Here is a 22,346-nt window from a genome sequence, read left to right on the forward strand (position 1 = left end):
CAGAGATGAAATAAGCACTCGTTGATCTCCAAATGCAAGCGCATAAACACAGAAACACTGCTTATATTAAGCAAGAATAATTCAAACGTGCCTTACCATGAGCATAGGAGATGGTCCTCTGAATAACATGATGCATGACAGAAAATGTCTTCTCACATGCAGTCTAACAGAAAGAAAGAAAGAGACAGCGAAAGGGTTTAGGAAACAGAGAAACAGGGCAGAACAGACAGACTACAGTCATTCACAACAGTGAGGAGTCCTGCACAGTCAGTATTTTGGAGCCCCTTTTCCGGGAGCCACTCAACAACCGACAGAAGGACTTTTCTCCGCAACCAGACCCACCCACATTGATTAGTTCTGACAGATGAATCATTACCTGCAAAGAAACAACATATACACAGTCTAACAAAGACACTGTTTCATCACTATGATCACCAAGACATAACTTGGTTATTATGTTGCAATTTAATACAACTGATCAAAAATGCCTAGAAGAAACAGTTCGACATCTTAAAGCTTCCACATGTTGTCTCGACACACTGCCAACGGAGATTTAGATTTTTTTTTTAACTCTATAACAATGGACCAACAGCAAATAGTTAATAGCTCTCTGCATTCAGGCATTTTCCCAATGTCTCTAAAAACAGCTGCCATTAAGCCCCTAATGAACAGCTATAGACCTATATCAAATCTCCCTTTGATAGCCAAGATCATTGAGAAGGTTGTCTTCAATCAACTCAGCAATTTTGTGACCTCAAGCGGTCTCTTAGACAAATTTCAGTCAGGTTTCCGACCTCACCACAGTACTGAAACGGCCCTGATTAAAGTTTTGAATGATATACGTCTGAAAACTGATTCAGATAAACAGTTCTGGTTCTATTAGATCTCAGTGCAACATTTGACACTGTAGATCATAGAACACAGATACAGTGGGGCAAAAAAGTATTTAGTCAGCCACCAATTGTGCAAGTTCTCTCACTTAAAGTAATGAGAGAGGCCTGTCATTTTCTTCATAGGTACACTTCAACTATGAGAGACAAAATGAGAAAGAGAAATCCAGAAAATCACATTGTAGGATTTTCTATGAATTTATTGGTAAATTCCTCTGTAAAATAAGTATTTGGTCACCTACAAACAAGCAAGATTTCTGGCTCTCGCAGACCTGTAAATTCTTCTTTAAGAGGCTCCTCTGTCCTACACTCGTTACCTGTATTAATGGCACCCGTTTGACCTCAAACAGTCACACTCCAAACTCGACTATGGCCAAGACCAAAGAGCCGTCAAAGGACACCAGAAACTAAATTGTAGACCTGCACCAGGCTGGGAAGACTGAATATGCAATAGGTAAGCAGCTTGGTGTGAAGAAATCAACGGTGGGAGCAATTATAAGAAAATGGAAGACATACAAGACCACTGATAATCTCCCTCGATCCGGGGCTCCACGCAAGATCTCACCCCTGTCAAAATGATCACAAAAACGGTGAGCAAAAGTCCCAGAACCACACAGGGGGAACCTAATTAATTATCTGCAGAGAGCTGGGACCAAAGTAACAAAGGCTACCATCAGAAACACACTACGCCGCCAGGGACTCAAATCCTGCAGTGCCAGACGTGTCCCCCTGCTTAAGACAGTACATGTCTGAGGTTTTGTTTGAGTTTGCGGATTGTTGACGTGCTGTACGCTGCCTGCTGTTACCTACCTGGCTACCTGCCAAACTTTTTCGAATTTACTCTATATTAACGAATCAAAATTAACGGTCAAAATTCGATTTTAAGAGTTTTACTGACACAATATTTTTTCTTTTGACCTCTTACCCAACTTTACTACACTGGGACTCTTTTTGGACATAATTAACGGAACTACTCACCCCTGAACACCCGAGGCTAAGTATCATTACAATGCCTTACCACTGTAATTGTTGTAGCAACAACCCGGAGGAGAACTATCGTCTTCAGTTAAAGATAGCAGAGTTAGAGGCTCGGCTTCTGACGCAAATGTCAGGCAAGGATTATGATATTAGATAGTATTCAAATTTTTGCCGATTTCAATATTCATATGGAAAAGTCCAATGATCCTCTTCAAAAAGCCTTTGAAGCTATAATTGACTCAATGGGTTTCATCCAACATGTCTCAGGTCCAATACACTGCCACAATCATACCTTAGATTTAGTCCTGTCGCGAGAAATAGATATTGTAGATCTAATAATTTCCCCCAATAATCCTGGATTATCGGATCACTGTCTTATTACATTTACTGTTAAAACAAGAAATCCACAATGTCGCCGGACCCCCCCATCTCAGTTCCAAGGTGTTACGATGCTATATTATTGTGCTGGGGGATATGAGGAATGCACATCTAACTTTTCCTCAGTTTCCTCCAGTTGAAAATTTTAGGAGGAGATGAGGTCCTGGTCCACGCCTGCGGATTACCTGGTTTGGGGGGCCCGTTGCTGTCCCTGTCCTTGTCCACCTGGTCATACTTCTGACCTAGTCTAAAAACAAATAGCCTCTGGGTTTAGCCCAGAGAAATTAATAATTATTCCAATTGGACTCTTAATATCTCACCTGGCACAGCCAGAAGAGGACTGGTCATCCCTCTGAGCCTGGGTCCTTTCTAGGTTTCTTCCTAAAAACAATTCCTAGCCACTGAAATTCAACACTACTGTTGTTTGCTCCTTGGGGTTTCAGGCCGGGTGTCTCTGTAAAGCACTTTGTGACAACTACTGTTGTAAAAAGGGCTTTATAAATACATTTGATTGATTGAGGTTTGCTAGAGAGCATTTGGATCATCTAGAAGAGGATTTGGAGAATGTCATATGGTCAGATGAAACCAAATAAGTAAAAACTCAACTCGTCGTGTTTGGAGAAGAAAGAATGCTGAGTTACATCCAAAGAACACCATATCTACTGTGAAGCATGGGAGTGGAAACATCATGCTTTGGGGCTGTTTTTCTGCAAAGGGACCAGGACAATTGATCCTTGTAAAGGAAAGAATGAACCTCCTTCCATCAGCAAGGGGCATTGAAGATGAAACGTGGCTGGGTCTTTCAGCATGACAATGATCCCAAACACACCGCCCGGGCAACAAAGGAGTGGCTTCGTAAGAAGCATTTCAAGGTCCTGGAGTGGCCTAGCCAGTCACCAGATCTAAACCCCATAGAAAATCTTTGGAGGGAGTTGAAAGTCTGTTGCCCAGCGACAGCGCCAAACGTCACTGCTCTAGAGGAGATCTGCATGGAGGAATGGGCCAAAATACTAGCAACAGTGTGTGAAAACCTTGTGAAGACTTACAGAAAACTGTTGACCTCTGTCATTGCCAACAAAGGGTATATAACAAAGTATTGAGATCAACTTTTGTTATTGACCAAATACTTATTTTCCCCCATAATTTACCAATAAATTCATAAAAAATTTGATTTTCTAGAAAATAATTCTCATTTTGTCTCATAGTTGAAGTGTACATATGATGAAAATTACAGGCCCCTCATCTTTTTGAGTGGGAAAACTTGCATAATTGGTGGCTGACAAAATACTGGGACAGTCCTTGATTGGTTCAGATCTTATCTAGATGGCCAGAGTTACCAATGGTGACAAAGTAATCATGAATCTGATAGCCACCCTATGACTTGTAAAGTTCCACAGGGATCAGTTCTCGGACCGCTTCTGTTCAATCTCTATATGCTACCTCTGGGCCAAATTCTACAGAACCACAACATTAACTATCACAGCTATGCCGATGATACTCAAATATATATGGCTCTCGAACCGTATGACAACAGATCAATAGACTCTCTGTCACTGTATAGAGCACAAATACCTGGATGAAAAAAAATTGGCTACAATTTAACCAAGATAAAATTAAGATGATATTGTTTGGCTTTTTATATTTTTATATTATTATCATTATGATGTTGTTTTGAGATTTTCATTTGAGTATTTGTTTTTCCGCTATTATATGTTTTCTTTTTCTTTGCAAAGCACATTGAATTGCTTCTATGTATGAATAGTGCTACAGTGGCGAGAACAAGTATTTAATACACTGCCGATATTGCAGGTTTTCCCACTTACAAAGCATATAGAAGTCTGTAATTCTTATCATAGGTACTCTTCCACGTTGAGTGACAGAATCTAAAATCCAGAAAATCACATTGTACGATTTAAGTAATTGATTTGCATTTTATTGCATGACATAAGTATTTGATATATCAGAAAAGCAGAACTTAATATTTGGTACAGAAACCTCTGTTTGCAATTACAGAAATCATACGTTTCCTGTAGTTCTTGACCAGGTTTGCACACACTGCAGCAGGGATTTTGGCCCACTCCTCCATACAGACCTTCTCCAGATCCTTCAGGTTTCGGGGCTGTTGCTGGGCAATACAGAGTTTCAGCTCCCTCCAAAGATTTTCTATTGGGTTCAGGTCTGGAGATTGGCTAGGCCACTCCAGGATCTTGAGGTGCTTCTTACGGAGCCACTCCTTAGTTGCCCTGGCTGTGCGTTTCGGGTCGTTGTCATGCTGGAAGACCCAGCCATGACCCATCTTCAATGCTCTTAACTGAGGGAAGGAGGTTGTTGGCCAAGATCTTGCGATACATGGCCCCATCCATTCTCCCCTCATAACAGTGCAGTCGTCCTGTCTGCTTTGCAGAAAAGCATCCCCAAAGAATGATGTTTCCACCTCCATGCTTCACGGTTGGGATGGTGTTCTTGGGGTTGTACTCATCCTTCTTCCTCCAAACACGGCAAGTGAAGTTTAGACCAAAAAGCTCTATTTTTCATTCCTCCTCTGGATCATCCCGATGGTCAGTGGCAAACGTCAGACGGGCCTGGACATGGGCTGGCTTGAGCAGGGGGACTTTGCGTGCACTGCAGGATTTTAATCCATGACGGCGTAGTGTGTTACTAATGGTTTTCTTTGAGACTGTGGTCCCAGCTCTCTTCAGGTCATTGACCAGGTCCTGCCGTGTAGTTCTGGGCTGATCCCTCAACTTCCTCATGAGCATGGAGCCCCAGACCGAGGGAGATTGACCGTCATCTTGAACTTCTTCCATTTTCTAATAATTGCGTCAACAGTTGTTGCCTTGTCACCAAGCTGCTTGCCTATTGTCCTGTAGTCCATCCCAGCCTTGTGCAGGTCTACAATTTTATCCCTGATGTCCTTACACAGCTCTCTGGTCTTGGCCATTGTGGAAAGGTTGGAGTCTGTTTGATTGAGGTAATGAGTGAAGAACACTAACAGGTCTGTGGGGGCCGGAATTCATACTGGTTGGTAGGTGATCAAATACTTATGTCATGCAATAAAAATCAAATTAATTATTTAAAAATCATCCAGTGATTTTCTGGATTTCTGTTTTAGACACAGTTGAAGAGTACCTATGATAAAAATGACAGACCTCTACATGCTTTGTAAGTAAGGAAACCTGCAAAATTGGCAGTGTATCAAATACTTGTTTTCCCCACTGTATATAAATAAACTTGCTTGCTAGCTATACATATATTAATGCAGGCAGACATCATTTATCAATCACATTCTTAACTCCATTCATTTGACTTTGGGATCTGTTTCTTTGAACCAGGTATCTGAAAGAAAGGGTTGTTGTAACATAAAACGTTTACATGGTGTTGTAGTACACCCTTACACTGACAACCCGTCTACAAGTTAACATATGCACAGTTTCTTCCCTCCCAATGTCCAGACCTTGAGGTCGTTGGGGTAGTGGTGAGTCCAGGCTAGCAGCATGGCAGCAAAAAGGTCCCCCGTCCCCACAAACACGGCGTCCACCTTGGGGATCTCCATACGGACCCGCTGGGTGGACTTGGTGCCATCGGGCATCACTGGAGGAGCAAGAAGAGAAAATGTTCCACCAATGACCCAATGACTCACAGATGAATCATAAAACCCCAAGAAAACCACATCATTACTCATTGGCATCCTTAGTTCACTAACTCTTGACCACACCCACTTACTGGTCCTCTGGCTGCCCAGTGACACCAGGAAGCGGTCTCCCAGACGTGAGGGAAGGTCAGAGCTGGTGATGACCACCGTGTCAGGGCCCATTTTATGGAGCAGGTCCATAACCTGAAGAGGAAGGCAGGGGACAGGGGGCAAAGGTCAACTCCCTGCTACATCTGATTGTGCCATGACCTTATACAAAACTAGTACTAATACATAAAAGCTTCACACCAGGGGAAATCCACTTTTTCATCCTGATGGATGGTAGCCACAGTTTACCCATGCGGCTGTACAAGGACTTAATTCAACACGTCATCATCTAGTATGATATTTTGTCCTTGAAGTTTTGTCCTTCAGGGGCAAATTGTTAAGGTCTAACCTACACAAGAGTTTCTGGGCTAGAATGGAATTCTGTCAAAATAGGGGCAGGATAACCCACTAGTGAGCTCCTTTAAAAATGCTGCCCGAGTCGTCGTCGTCCCCCTCCCCGAAGAAAACACTGGGCTTCAATCCCTGTTTCCATCATTCTACTTATCTGTCAATCAGGAGTATAATGCAAAACATCAACACAAACGGTAGCAGAAAATCTCTATCTCCTTTCAAAATAAAATACAACATTAATTTCTTCTCTTCACTGATCAGATATGGGATGATTAAGAATGTTTCAGTGCCATCCACTTACTTATAGACCATCAAATACCTCAGAGATGGCAGGATGCACTAATCTGAGTTTAATGGATTATGTATAAAGTGAGAATTCACTTTATGATCATAGAGATTACATAAGTAGAATCTTCAGCAAGGCCCAGGACTCACCTCCACCGCATCCTTCTCTGTACTAATGTTCTTCCCAGTCAGCAGCCTGGAGGACAAACAAACGCAACATAAGGACACACACATGCACAAAGAGTACCTGCTGCTACCACAAATGGGGAATCAAACATATAAAAGAACCCAATTGAATATTATCAATTTTCTGATATTTGTGGTATTTTGCAGGGTTTCCCAAACCTCTACTTGAGCCTCCGCCTGATGTTTTAGTTTTAAACATTAACTGGCACACCCAATTCAGTTAGTCAGAGGCGTGATGAGGGGACTCATTAAATCAGGGATGCCAGTTTATGGTCAAAACATCTGGGAGGCCTGAGTAGAGGCTTGGGTAACCCTGTTTTAATGGACAGAGACAGAGGGGAAAGACAGATGACAGAGCTGTGGCTGAAAGAGCAGTGGACCGGGAAACAAAAACTGGCCCACTGAAGGCAGTGGCTCAGACTGGACCACCCTAGGACGCATACACACTCATTTGACCTTGAAACTAATTCCTCATTTATTGTTCAAGGCAACCAACAACGCGTCAAGTAAGAGTCTCTTTACTCCCAACCGGGTAACCGTTAGCGTTCTGCCATAAAAGACGTGGAACAACATCTACACGCAATCTCAACCCCAAATCAAGTTTGCTGCGGTAACACACCCCACATGATCTTTATTATATTGATCTGTAATCTCTTGGGTGTCCACCAGAGGGACCCTGTGCACCAGTATGAATGGCATTGCTGTAATTGGGTGAATTGGAATGAAATCTTCAGTGGAGCAATGCAGATAACCACTTTCTCACAGCACACGCAAGCCAATACGGGACAGACGCTGTGAGGAATATAGACTAAGAGACAAGTGGTAACAGAGTGAAATGGCTCAGAGTTGAAATCCAGCAATTCAAATAATTTCCTCAGCTTGCCACTCTCACAGACGTGCTGCCACAGCAAAGATATTGATCCTGGCGCACGTGGGTAATTTCTGTGTATGTATACTTGCTGAACTGGAGTAAAAGCCAGGGTGGAGCGCGTAGCAATACAAACCTTACATGTCATCCACAAGAATCACAACAGATGTGTTGTTGCCTGCAATGTCAGCTAAAAACAGGCTAGATACCATACTTAAGGCAGTAGTTTGAATGATTGGCTATTGTGTAATACGACATTCATGAAGCTGAATACAGTATCTTTAGTAGTATTGATTAACATTACATTTAGTGACATTGATACATGGTATGTTTAGAGATACTTATATAGAGTATGTTAAGTGATATTGTTAGTAGAGGATCCAAAGTAGAATACATGGCCTGTGGTGACTAGACTGGAACACACACACACACACACACACTTTTTTTAAATTCACTAGCTCCTCTTGCCGTCAATATTACCTTTCAACTTATTTAGCATACTAGGTGTTTTTTTTTTTTTTGGTTCTTCCCTCTCATCTTGTTTCTTTTCTGCTTTTATATTTTTCTTGCAAAAAATAAATTGGAAAACACTCCCAGCTGTATCCGTATTACAATTACAACACTAAACCTAATCAGACCCTAATCCTAAACCCTAATTGTAACTTTCAACCTAAACCTTGCCTCGAAGCTGGATAAAATCCATTTCCTTGTAGGCACAAATGAAAGGTTCCATAAGGTCAAATTGTCCTGGTTTTGGTGGTGGGATACTCGCTCCACAGCCGGTTAGAATAACAGGAAAACACATGCACACCTTGACGGCTTCACTTCAACTCACTCTGCTTCAAACTGATTGGGTGTGATGATGTCCGCCACTGGCACCACTTTGTTCTTGTAGACTGGGTGCAGGTTCTGTGGAACATACTGCCGAGAGAGAGAAGCACATTACCCGTGAGCAGCACACCATAAACCTCATCCATAAGCTAATAAACACCAGAAATATTGTTGTTAATATATCACAACTCTCCCGCCGGGTGAATCCAAAGGACCGACCTAACTAAGATTTCACTCGTGTTTCCAAGATATAAGTATAAACAAAGATCCATGTATTGATCCTTGCTTGTGCTCGCCCTGCCTGTCAAACACACGGCCAAATACAAGTGCATGCACACACACAGCCACGCACACACGCACACACAGTGAGTCACAATAGCGCAAATTATTAAGCATAACTCTCTTATGGTGAACAGCGTGGGCAGCGCAGCTCATGCTAATTTCATCTGTCACTGTGAAATGAATGGTTTGTCCGAACCAATCCACCCACTGCAAAATACACACACACGCATGCACGCACACACGCACACGCACGCACACAATGATGGAACGATGACATCACATCAGCTGAACTCTGACAGCCCATTAACTTTAACAGATTCATATAAGACAGGAAGGGGTGAGAAAGGGAGAGAGACAGGGTGAGAGAAAGAGAGGAAGAATATGATGGCGAGAGGAAGAAAGTGAGAGATACAAAACAGTCAGACATAGATATACAAAGCATCAGAGGCAGGAGGACTTAACTTACAACCTCCAAGGAATCAGCTAAAAAAAATGTTTTTCTACCTTAGAACGGAGACAATTTTTTTTTTGGGGGGGGTCACCGGTTTACAGATGGGAGTCAGCAGGTCAACACGTATGAAAATAGCTGACTTACATTTAACTTTTAGGAAAGATTAAAACAGACAACTGATGAAGGTATATCCCATTTAATCAGTTTCATGTGTCTAAGTGCCTGCGGCCTGAGGCTGAACTCTTTGGTTGGGTAGAGCTGCAGGTTAGTGTTGCCCCATTAAACGACAAGAAGCAAAAGCGCGCGGTATCAAGCATTACTCGTACCATCTGTTTCATGACTCATCCCCCATGAAACGTACAATAACGATGGCACAGACTGTGTGGGTCGCACACCTACCACTGTCAGCGTGGGTCAAATCCAATCAATTATGTCAACTCTTCTTCAATCCTTTTTAAAATACATTAAAAAAAATCTACTTTCGCCATCCAAGATTTGCACATATGACCTTGCCTCATCGCAGCAACTCACAGCAGGCTTGAGAGAAATAAAGATTGAGACGTGTTTTACAAAGTGCTTACAGCTCAATCACTGTGCCTATCACTCTGCCCGCTCAACCAGGATTTACTCAGCAGAATCTATACACTTGTCTAGAGGCCGCCTACCTCAGTCAAGCTTGCAGGTGCCCAAACTACCACAAGGAGTCACTGCTGCAACAAGGTAAGGCAATCCCTGTTTCAAACATACCCCACAAGCCCCAGGAGCTTTGAACCGGCAAACATGGGAACTGACTGGCTGTATCGATGCAGGTGTACAGTAAGGCAGCAACTTGACTGCCTTGCCATTATTGGCCAATAATGTATCTCACTAGGTTTTTTATATTTTGCGTTAAATATTTTGCGTTGAATAAAACATACAAAATATGATCAGGGTAACAAGCAAAAAAACAACAAAGTACTCACCATGGAGCCGTGGTCACCAAGCACCGGGTCACACACTGAAAAGGCAAACAAGACACGCTCAGTGACTAAGTGTTCACAAACCTAGTTCTCAAAAGGTGCTAAACAATAACAGATATTCTGTAGCTAAAGTATAGCCAGCAGAATTTAAGATTACGTTCATCATCGGCTAATTACATCAAAAATCCAGGCTCTCTCTACTAGAAACAGGGAGGGACCAGTCCAATGAGAAATGCTTCTTTTACTTTCACCACTGTGTAAACTAAGGTATCCACCACCACCCTCAAAACAGAGAGTAAACAAGCATTAGAGCAGTGTTATTCATCTGGTACATCAACTAATTTCCATGGAACATAATGGCTGTTATTTTGTCAACTAGCTAAATTAAAATTATTTCCTTGGATTAACTGTGACAGACTCTCAACTGTCCTGTCAGAGCTTTAAGATAAAGGCTTATTTCACATCAAGTTTACGCTTACCTAGATGAAGTAAGCTTTGCCGTCAAAATAACAGGTTATATTTAAACAAGTGTGCAGTTTTTACCTTCTATGTTCTTTGCTACCCTAGAAATGCAAAATACATTTTCATCACATACCATATACTCCTATCCAAAGCAACTTCCAGAAGAAATACAGACAAATTGTCTAGGTCAAGGGCAAAACACACACCATGTTTAATGATTTTCAGGACTGACATTTTGTTTTTCATTCAAAAACCCATTTCACAAACCTCAAACCCTAAACCTAACCCTAATAACCTTTGTACCTAAACCAAACCTTAACTCCTAACCCTAACCAAAACTTTGAAGTTTACAAAAGCATTTTGAAAAGTCAAGACTTTTGACCATGTTTCATTGTGTAATGTAATGACAGGACATTTTGGAGATGTTGTTTCTTGGATTGAATGGGGAAAAAGTACACATAAACACACAGGGGTGAGATAGGGGTGAGATAGTGGGGGCTACACACCGTACACAAGGTTAGGATTGGCCCTCTTCAGCTCCTGTATGATGTCCACCACCATCTCAAGGAAGGACGTGTCTCGAGTGTATCCTAAGGGAAGGAGAAGATTCTGGGTCAAAAGGAACTCCCCTCTGTCTCAATAAAGTGCAGTACAATGCAGACAACACCAATCCCTCCCTCACGGCTCACATGGAAGGTCTGGGGATGATGGCGAGACACTGTCAGAGCCTTCTCAAAGTGAACACAGTCCATCTCCTGCTTCATGGACCAAGGCACACCCAAAAAGCTCATTGTATTTGCATAGAGGGCAGTGGAGGCTTTTCTGCAGAGTGTGTGTGTGTGTGTGTGTTTAGGGCCTGCTGACACTGCAGTGCCGGCTTTACGTAGGTAGAAGATAAGGTCCGGAAGAGAGGCGGACCGAGAGGGAGATGCTTCAATGGGAATGCTGATGTAAGGCTTGGGGAAGTGTGTGTGTGTGTGTGTGTGTTAACCTCGCTTATGTGCTTAGAGACCATGCTCCCAGTGAGGGAAAGCCCATATCCTGGCTAATTTAAACAGACATAAAGGGGATACGTGTCTTGACCTTAAAGCAGCAGCGCTAACACTAACAAACGTCTCCAGGTGGCATACGGCCGAATGAGACGCACAATCTTGGTCCGTCTCTCAATCTCTGATGGCCTAGAAAGCAGGATCAACAAGTTAGCTTTATAACTTTGATGAACAACTCTGAATCAATATACATTTTCGGGTTCATTATGAAATAGAAACTAAGCAATGGGTTCTAGGTTACTGGGTGGTAAAAGAATATGGCCAGTTCAAGCATTTCTGGGAAAGAACATATTTTGAAACATTTAAGCAAGATAACTAACTCACTAATCCTGCTTTCCTGTTTCACTCCTCTGTCTTCAACTACAGGCACGGCCAGTCCCAATTCAATCCCCAGTCTTTCCCTTGACCCTAACTCAAGATGTTTAGCCAACTCAAGATGACAGGTATAGGCAATAAATTAGTTGAGCTTCCAACTCCTCAAACTCACACTGAAAATCAAAGTAAACAATTGAAATTACAGGCTGTTCCGACTTCTGTGAATTTCATCACGGCAACTCTTAATTTGACTCAGTAGTGTGTATGGCCCCCACATGCCTGTATGCACACATGAAAACGTCTGGGCATGCTCCTGATGAGAGATGAGAGCTCCTGGACAGTCTGTGGTGCTACTTAACGGTGTCGAATGCACCGATACATAACATCCCAGAGGTTCTCAATTGGAATCAAGTCTGGGGAATGTGAGGGCCAGTTGATGGCATCAATGCCTTCGTCATCCAGGAACTGCTTACACACTCTGGCCACATGAGGCCAGGCATTGTCCTGCACCAGGAGGAACCCAGGGTCCACTGCACCAGTGTAAGGTCTGATGATGGTTCAGTGGATTTCATCCCGGTACCTAAAAGCAGTCAGGGTAACATGGGCTAGCACGCGGATGTCTGTGCGACCCTCCAAATATATGCCTCCCCAGATCTTCACTGACCCACCGCCAAACGGGTCATGCTGGATGATGTTGCAGGAAGCAAAACGTTCACCATGGTGTCTCCAGATTCTTTCACGTCTGTCTTGTGCTCAGTGTGAACCGGCACTCATTTGTGAAGAGAAAGGGGCGCCAATGGTAGGCCTGCCAATTCTGGTGTTCTCTGGCAAATGCCAGTCAAGCTGCACAGTGCTGTGCTGTGAGCACAGGTCCCACTAGAGGACGTAGGGCCCTCATGCCACCCTCATGAAGTCCGTTTCTGACAGTTTGGTCAGAAACATACACACCAGTAGCCTGCTGGAGGTCATTTTGTAGGTCTCTGGCAGTGCTCCTCCTGTTCAATCTTGCACAAAGGAACAGATACTGGTCCTGCTGCTGGGTTGATGTCCTTCTACGGCCCTGTCCAGTTCTCCTTGAGTAATGGCCCATCACCTGGTATATACTCCATTCTCCTGAGAATGTACTTGGAGACGCAGCAAACCTTCTTGCAACGGCACGTATGGATGTGCCATCCTGGAGGAACTGGACTGCCTTTGCAACCTAAATGGGTTGCAGGTACCACCTCATGCTATCAGTAGTGACAAGGACACTAGCAAAACGCAAAACTAGAGAAGAATCAGTGAGGAATGATAAGGAGAAAGCAATTGTCTGTGGCCACCACCTGCAAAACAATTCCTTTTTTTGTGGTTGTCTTGCTGTTGCCTCAATTGCTTATGATATCCCTGAAGTTTCACTGACTTGGTGTTATACTGTGATGATAATGTGTTCCCTTTTTGAGCAGTGTATACAGTTGTGCCCAAAAGGGTATGCAGCCTTGGGGAATTGGTAATATATGTACCATCTGTAAAGAAAACATGAGCGAGCAGGCAAAACATGTCTTTTATTTCTTATGGGATTCATATTCAACTGTAGATCTTAACAGAATGGTACAATCATAAAACAAAACATGGCAACAAAGAAAATAAGGAACTGACCCCCGTTCAAATGTCTGCATACCCTTAGTTCTTAATATGATGTATTGCCCCCTTTAGCATAAATGACTGCGTGCAGTCTTTTGTAATAGTTGTCTATGAGTCCACAAATTTGTGCAGGTGGTATACCTGCCCATTCGACTTGGCAAAATGCCTCCAGGTCATGCAAAGTCTTAGGTGGTCTTGCATGAACTGCACGTTTGAGATCTCCCCAGAATGGCTCGATGATATTAAGGTCAGGAGACTATGATGGCCACTCCAGAACCTACACTTTTTATGTTGTAACCACTGGCCACGTGCTTAAGGTCATGGTCGTACTGGAAAGTCCAAGAGCTTCCCATGCAGAAGAATGCAAATTGTCTGCCAGTATTTTCTGATAACATGTTGCATTCATCTTGCCATAACATTTCACAAGATTCCCGTGCCTTTAGAGCTCACACACCCCCAGAACATCAGTGTGCCACCACCATGCTTCACAGTGGGGATGGTATTCTGTTCACTATAGGCCTTGATGACCACTCTCCAAACATAGCTCTTATGGTTGTAACCATAAAAGCTCTATTTTGGTCTTGTCACTCCAAATTACAGTGTGCCAGAAGCTGTGAGGCGTGTCAGGATGTTGTCGGGCAAATTGTAACCAGGCTTTGTTGTGGCATTGGCGCAATAAAGGCTTCATTCTGGAAACTTCAAATATCGTCGTACAACCACACCGTCTTTTTCCAGAGCAGCCTGTATTTTTCCTGAAGTTAACTGTGGGTTATTCTTTTTATCCCAAACAATTCTTCTGGCAGTTTTGGCTGAAATCTTTCTTGGTCTACCTGACCTTGGCTTGGTATCAAGAGATCCCAGAATTTTCCACTTCTTAATAAGTGATTGAACAGTACTGACTGGCATTTGCAAGGCTTTGGATATCTTTTTATATCTTTTTCCATCCTTAAAAAGTTCCATTACCTTATTATGCAGTTCATATGACAGTTCTTTTCTGCTCCCCATGGCTCAGTATCTAGCCTTCACAGTGCATCCACGTGAGAGCCAACAAACTCATTGACTATTTATACACAGACACTAATTGCAATTTAAAAAGCCACAGGTGTGGGAAACTAACCTTTAATTGCCATTTAAACCTGTGTGTGTCACCTTGTGTGTCTGTAACAAGGCCAAACATTCAAGGCAGGGATGGAAATTAAATTTTTTGTCCACCGGCCACTGTGGCTGGTGGATTTCAAAATCTACCAGCCACTCAATGTTTTTACCAGCCACTTTCTTGTTTTTAACCAACAACGTGAAGCGTGTTGACGACATACAGAGCAGTACATTATCAGATTTGTCTCGTCGTAAACTAACCAATCGCGGGACGCACCATTGTCTGCTTTTCTCCATCGTTCTTTAAAAAAAAGTTTTTTGACTTTCGCCTCTTTGTCCACTGGCTCCTCCTGAGATGTTTTCTCAGCGGACCTCTTAACGCCTGCGATGTAACGCCACATTTTTTTTATGTGCGCCGCCTCTAAAGTGTATGTAAGAGGATTAGTGCCAAGCAATAATACAAAAAATAAAACCATCTCGACAATAAAGTCACATCGTTGTGTTTCGAGAAAAAACTCGTTATATTTCGAGAAAAAAGTCGAAATACAATCTTGAGAATAAACTCATGAAATATCGAGAATAAAAGTCGAAATTAAATGTAGAATAACGCATTCGATCAGTGTGCATTGCATAGCCTACTGATGGCAGAGTTGGATCAATTAGTCAAGCTATATTATAGACTTTCTTTCAGTAACAAAGAAATACTATCAACTATTAGCTAATTATGACAGAATTATAATTAGCATACGAATTTAAAAGAGAATTTGCAAGCGGCTAGGTCTTTTTAGAAAAAAAAAAATTGTCCAATTTGCGCGATGTACTCGCTTTTGTCCCACATGAATTGACAACCAGTGGACAAATGCAAGGTTATCGCTGGCTTCACCTACGCGCGATTCATCGAGGTTTCGTGGTTTCCCATAAGACGGATTATTAAACTTTATCTTGATATTTAATGAGTTTATTCTCAAGATTGTATTTCGACTTTTTTCTCTAAATTTAACGAGTTTAATCTCGCATTATAATTACTATTTTTTTTTATTATTGCTTGGCACTAATCCTCTTCCGTAAAAGTGTCCGGGTGAAACAGTATGCTATTTTTATTTACCCGCCACGGTGGCCGGTAGGTGATGCGAGTTTACCCGCCACAACACAAAATCACCCGCATTTGGCTGGTGGCGGGTGCTAATTTCCATCCCTGATTCAAGGGTATGTAGAATTTTGCTCAGGGCCATTTGGGTGATTTCTGTTATCTGTTATAATCAATGTGTGTCCAAACCCAAGTCCCATTATGGAAGCAATGTTTCTTACAAAGACCCTCCAACTGACAAAGACACACTGTGTATCTGTTTTACATCCAGACAATAACTTCTAAACGTCTATTTAAGGTAAACTTGATTTTCGGTGACATAGCTGATCAAACTGCAGATGTTTCTAGCTTAGCTCACCTGTTAACGACTTTATCCATGTCTACTGTAGTCTGGTATCTATCACAGTCACCTCCAAAGGTCTAGCAGTCTTTGTTAAAAACAGAGCTAACTAACCAATAGTCTAATTTTAGTATTTGCAGGTGTTGAAACATTCCTCCGTGTCGGCTACATTTCACCCCTAGACAGATTCACAAGGACTCTGAGAGAAGGAAAAAGGTAACATGACCTTCACTCTAGCCGTCATTTGTTTCTGCTGCCTCTCCCACTTACTCTCCATCTCAAGGTGATACAAGAGGAGGCAATCCATCAAGGAGGGCCAGTTCTGGCTCCCTCTCTCTGGGCAAGGGCCAGGCAGAGAACGACAGGGAACAAAGACAAGCGGCCGCCAGCCTGACAGACACTGGGTTCTGTGAAACCAGCGGTTGACGGTAACTCCGTCCGTGTAACCTCTTGAGGCTCCTGTCCTTCATCAACTGTTTTCCTGTGTTCTCCCCAGGAAGCCATAAGCTAACAATCCCCTCACTATGAAAGATGGGGATAGCATATGGCTAGTTTACAAGTGCCTACTATCACACAGAACAGGCAAGATTCTGGCTGTTAATCTGCATTCATGTGTCTTTGTGTGTGTGTGTGTGTGTGTGTGTGTGAGAGTGTGCGCTCACCTGTGAGAACATAGTCGTAATGGTGGACGTTGTTGAGCTTGATCCCCTCGTAAAGAACGTGCAGCTCGTCTGCAGTCAGCACTTGACCTTTCCAGTGAGAGTAGCCTAGAGACACAGGTCAGAGTTTAAGGGTCGGGGAGACAACATGACAGTCATCAAATCCTAATAAGGCTGTGTGTCCTCATTCCCAACAATTCCAGCGAGTAAAACTGCAATCACCTAACGTTTGCACCCATGCAATGCTTTTAAATGCACTGTAGGCAGTATCTCCACTTTAGGGAAAGCAGGGAGAATATGGACACAGCCAGACCATTTGCAATGTGGGCTAGTAACTCCATTAGTCGCCATGGTTCATGTAACGGAAACCTGAGTTAAGAAGTTTTCACATGTTCTTTACACTGAAGAGGCCTAGAAGCCCCAAGCCACAGTGAGGGGGCATTCCATGAAGGGGGAGCGGATGGGGGGGCTCGTTTGTGCTGTCAGTTCCCCTTAAACGCTGAAACTGTATGGGGATGTGGGGCAACGAGCATTGTGTCACAGGCCAGTATCGATGCCGCAAGAATCGTGATGTCACACTTCAGGTGAGTCACCCGGCAGATCACGTGGTGTGGTGCCAGTTGCCTAGTAACAGGACAGATGAAAGCCGGAGGGGCCAACAGCAGCGTATAGTCACCGCTGCTCAGTTGTATGAGCGCGAGCGACAGAGGAGAGAGCCAAGGAAGGAGGGGAATCTTTGAGATAAGGGCTGGCCCTGTCGTCATCATTCTGTGGTGTCGCAATTCCACGGAAGAGCCTTTTAAGCTCCTCACGATCCAAGACACACACAAACATGCGCTTTAAAAACACACACACACACACACACGGGCACACACACACGGGCACACACACACAGACACGTTTTCTTCACCATGTAAGAGAGACAGAGAGACACTGCATACTCTTCCCCACTGGGCAGATCTCCACTGCTGTGTTTTGAGCTGATTCCATCCATGTTTCTCTTTGACTCCTCCCTTTAGAAAGTTAACCCAGGGAGACACTTGCATTGACAAGTGTCTCCCTGATCTTCAAAACCGTGGAAGAATACTACTCTTATTTCCCAAACTTGCTCCCAATTCACTATTTAGTGTACTAGTTCTGACCAGACCTTAGTCGCACCAAGCAGTGCACACTAGTGATACAACTTTAGTAGTCACTGACATTATTTATGTTTGAATACACATTGCAGTAACATTTGATTAGGGGACTTGCCCTTATGACTGGAGAAGAATGACTCCAACGTTACAGATTCTAAACTAAATCTGACACTTTTAAAAGGTTTGTCAGCAACTCAATTAGGTGAGCATTTGAATTTATACTAGGAAGCTACAACTCTGTTTCCCAAAAAGTAGCGACACTGTGTAAAATGTAAATAACAACAGTATAGAATGACGTGCAAGTTATGTAAAATCATATGCAATAGAACAGAGCACCAAGACAACATATCAAATGTTGAAACTGAGATTTTTATTGTAGTCAAAAAATGCAGGCACATTTGGAAGAGGTGCATTTGGAAGAGGTGCATGTTTACCGCTGGGTTGCATGAATCACTTCTACTTTTAACAACACTCTGTAAGCGTGGGAAGTTTGGGAACTGAGGAGACCAATTGCTGTAGTTTTGAAAGTGGAATGTCCCATTCTTGCTTGATATTGGATTTCAGCTGCTCAACAGTTTGGGGTCTCTTTTGTCATATCTTTCATTTTATAATGTGCCAAATGTTATCAATGGGTGACAGGTCTGGACTGCAGACCGGTCAGTTTAGCACTCAGACTCTTTTACGAAGGAGCCATGCTGTTATGATACATGCAGAATGTGGTTTGGGATTATCGTGCTCAAGGCCTTTCCTGGAAAACACGTCGTCTGGATATCAGCATATGTTGCTCAAAAACCTGTATGTATTGTTAAGCATTAATGGGGTCTTCACAGGAATGCAAGTCACCGATGCTTTGTGCAGAAATGCACCCCCATACCATCACGGATGCTGGCCTGTGAACTGTGCACTGATAAGAAGCCGGATGGTCCCTCTCCTTTTTAGCGGCATCCATGATTCCTGAAAGTTATTCAAGATTTTGATTAATCAGACCACAGGACGATTTTCTACTTCGCCTCAGTCCATCTAAAATGAGTCTCTGCTTTGCATGGTAGAGTTTTAACTTCCATTTCTGGATGCTGTGACATGCTGTATTCACAGACAATGGCTTTTGGAAGTCTTCCTAAGCAAAAGTAGTGATGTCTACAACAGAATCGTGTCTGTTTTTAATGCAGTGCCATCTGAGGGCCCAGAGATCACGGCCATCCAATATTCACCCATCACTTGTGCACAGAGATTCCTCCAGATTCTCAGAATCTTGTAATGCTATTGTGTACTGTAGATGAGATCCCCAAACTCTTTACAATTTTACAATGTGATTAGGGTTGCACATTTTAAGGCTTCTTAATCAACAGGCAACATCGTAAAAGATCAATCAATCGATTAATCTTATTAAAAGAAAAAGTATATGATGAAGAAAAAAAGAAATCAAGACGTGGACATGTGTGATATCATGTAGATAACCAAATAATCATAAAACGAGCACAATGCTCTTATACCTCATTGCTGGATTAAAAATGGAAACAATATAATTTTAGAACAGAAATTGTTAAATATCAATGATAAACAAGTGATTTTAAGCTCAGGCCTGTATCCAAAAGAACAAAAATATCAAATCAGACTCACCATTTTTGGATGAGTATACCTACTACATTTAAATGAGGCTGACAACATGCTCCTAGTTGTAGCCTATTATGCTCAGTTGGCAAAGATTGTGAAGACTAATTTCAATAAAAAACCAAATATTGTTGGATCATAGCGTTTGTGTTTTATTGCTGTTTAAATGTAGGCTGTTTAAAACAAGTGTCTGTTTAAATATAGCTATTTAAAATGTATGTCCAGAAGCTGTTCTATATGGCCGGAATTCTGGTATCTCACCTAAACTCTGCTAAAAAAAAAAATGTATGAGAAAATATTATACAAAAATACAATTGCTAGTGAACTGGTATATTTAAATGCAGTCAAAATATATGTTTGCTTGTACAACCTAAATGCTGAGTGCTAGCAGATAAAAAAAAAAAATCAGTCAACATGTTTTGACTGAACAGCCACAACTGGGTTCAGTGTCTCAGTTTATTTTTGCCGGACCGCGCAAGCAGAACTGGCAAAGAAGAACATGTTTGTGTGTGTTTAGAGACGTGGACTGCCATGTAGGCGACCAATGTGACCAGATCCTTGCCACAAAATAAATTAATTATGCAGTAGGATTTGTTAAGGATAGATTACATTTAACTTTGTCATTAACAAGTACAGTACAACGAAATGCAGTTGGCATCTAACCAGATAGTATAATGTATGTTAAAGATGTTTAATGTATAGATGCGCAATGCAGACAAATGGCAATTCTAAATGTGCAATGAAGGCAATGGCTGACAACGTACAGGTATAATGTACGTCACAAGTGGGATTGTTCGATGAGGCAAATGCAAGTACAAATGGCAATTCTAATAGTGCAATAGAGGCAAATTGTGCAATTGAGGCAGATTCGAAGGTATGGCATGTACAATTTAAATGTAGTGATAACAGCAATGAGGTTTCCGAAGTAGACATGTACATATAACTGAGAAATGCAAGCACAATGGTAACTCTAAATATGCAATGAAGGCAAGTCGAAGGTGCAAGGTGGAATGTGCAACTGAAATGCAGGGATTATGTGCAACAACCCTCGCTGTTTAAATAGCGTAATGGTTAAAGGCACAAGTCTGCCACATAGGAAACCGTAGATCAAATCCAGCCAGGGGCAACAGCATTCATCCCTTCTAAGAGGGCCGGCAGAACGAGGCTTGCCCGGTTCCTTTTCTTGTTTAATTAAAGATGCATGCACATTAAGGAGAGGCTCAGTAATTTCACTGCTGGATTTCTCAAGTTGATTTCTTTGTATGTAGCTTACGGGCTTGGCAACTCCAATTGATTAGTGGAGAATGGACATTTCCTCTGTACTTACATAGGGCCTCATCCAGTTTGCTATTGTTTCTGTTTGCACGTCAAAAAAATTATCTAATGTGAACTTTGTCTGTGAATTCCTGTGGGCATTTTCTGGAGTTAAGGATGAGTCATAGCTGTTTGTCCATTGTGTGACGGCCACGGAGAAAGTTTAGTAACTCACACAGAGTAGGTATGAAATTCATGTGCCAGTTTGGCCTTGCCGTGAAGGTGCTTTGAAATGTTTGACTGGCAGCAGCACAGCACCATGAATGCCACTGCTGCCTTTCCTCTGAAGCTAAGCAGGGCCAGTCCTGGTCGCTCCCTGGATGGGGGACCAGATCTGGCTGAAATGGGTTTTGGAAGGCAAGCAGAGGTCAATCTTCCCTCTGATCTAAACGTGAAATCCCAGTGACCCAGGGCAGTGATCGGGACATTGCTGTGTGTAGGGTGCCCTCTAAAGTTAAATTAGTTTAAGACTTTGGAATTATACACTGATCAGCCATAACATTATGACCACCGACAGGTGAAGTGAATGACACTGATAATCTCGTTATCGTGGCACCTGTCAGTGGGTGGGATATATTAGGCAGCAAGTGAACATTCTGTCCTCAAAGTTCATGTGTTAGAAGCAGGAAAAATCTGCAAGCGTAAGGACCTGAGCGACCTTGACAAGGGCAAAATCGAGATGGCTAGACGACAGGGTCAGAGCACCTCCAAAACTGCAGCCCTTGTGGGATGTTCCCGGTCTGCAGTGGTCAGTACCTATCAAAATGGTCCAAGGAAGGTAAAGTGGTGAACCGGTGACAGGGTCATGGGTGGCCAAGGCTCATTGATGCACGTGGTGAGCGAAGGCTGTTATGTGTGGTCCGATCCATCAGACGAGCTACTGTAGCTCAAATTGCTGAAAAAGTTAATGCTGGTACTGATAGAAAGGTGTCAGAACACACAGTGGATCACAGTTTGTTGCGTAGCTGCAGACCAATCAGGGTGCCCAGGCTGACCTCTGTCCACTGCTGAAAGCACCTACAATGAGCATGTGAGTATCAGAACTAGATCATGAAGCAATGGAAGAAGGTGGCCTGGTCTGATGAATCACATTTTCTTTTACATCAAATAGATGGCCGGGTGCGTGTGTTGCTTACCTGGAGAACACATGGCACCAGGATGCACTATGGGAAAAAGGCAAGCTGGCGGAGGCAGTGTGATGCTTTGGGCAATGTTCTGCTGGGTCCTGCCATTCATGTGGATGTTACTTTGACACGTACCACCTACTTGAGCATTGTTGCAGACCATGTGCCACCTTTCATGGCAATGGTATTTCCTGATGGCATTGGCCTCTTTCAGCAGGATAATGCGCCCTGCTGCAAAGCAAAAAATGGTTCAGGAATGGTTTAAGGTGTTGACTAGGCCTCCAATGCCCCAGATCTCAATCCAATCCCACCTCGCAACTTACAGGACTTAAAGGA

At 42.8% G+C, this 22,346-nt stretch overlaps 1 protein-coding gene across 1 annotated transcript in view; it reads right to left on the bottom strand.

Moving 5' to 3' along the window:
• pdxkb (pyridoxal (pyridoxine, vitamin B6) kinase b) overlaps positions 1-22,346 on the bottom strand; it is a 43,005-nt gene that overhangs the window by 4,481 nt on the left and 16,178 nt on the right. Inside the window, exons 3-10 of the mRNA XM_010886019.4 lie at positions 16,829-16,933; positions 11,167-11,250; positions 10,202-10,236; positions 8,511-8,596; positions 6,772-6,817; positions 5,970-6,081; positions 5,701-5,837; positions 97-163 (exon numbers count right to left, since the gene is read on the bottom strand). Of these exons, the coding sequence (XP_010884321.1) occupies positions 97-163; positions 5,701-5,837; positions 5,970-6,081; positions 6,772-6,817; positions 8,511-8,596; positions 10,202-10,236; positions 11,167-11,250; positions 16,829-16,933 (672 nt within the window). The remainder of the gene's footprint in view (positions 1-96; positions 164-5,700; positions 5,838-5,969; positions 6,082-6,771; positions 6,818-8,510; positions 8,597-10,201; positions 10,237-11,166; positions 11,251-16,828; positions 16,934-22,346) is intronic.

Source organism: Esox lucius, chromosome 22 (assembly GCF_011004845.1).
Source record: "Esox lucius isolate fEsoLuc1 chromosome 22, fEsoLuc1.pri, whole genome shotgun sequence".
Classification (NCBI taxonomy): domain Eukaryota; kingdom Metazoa; phylum Chordata; class Actinopteri; order Esociformes; family Esocidae; genus Esox; species Esox lucius.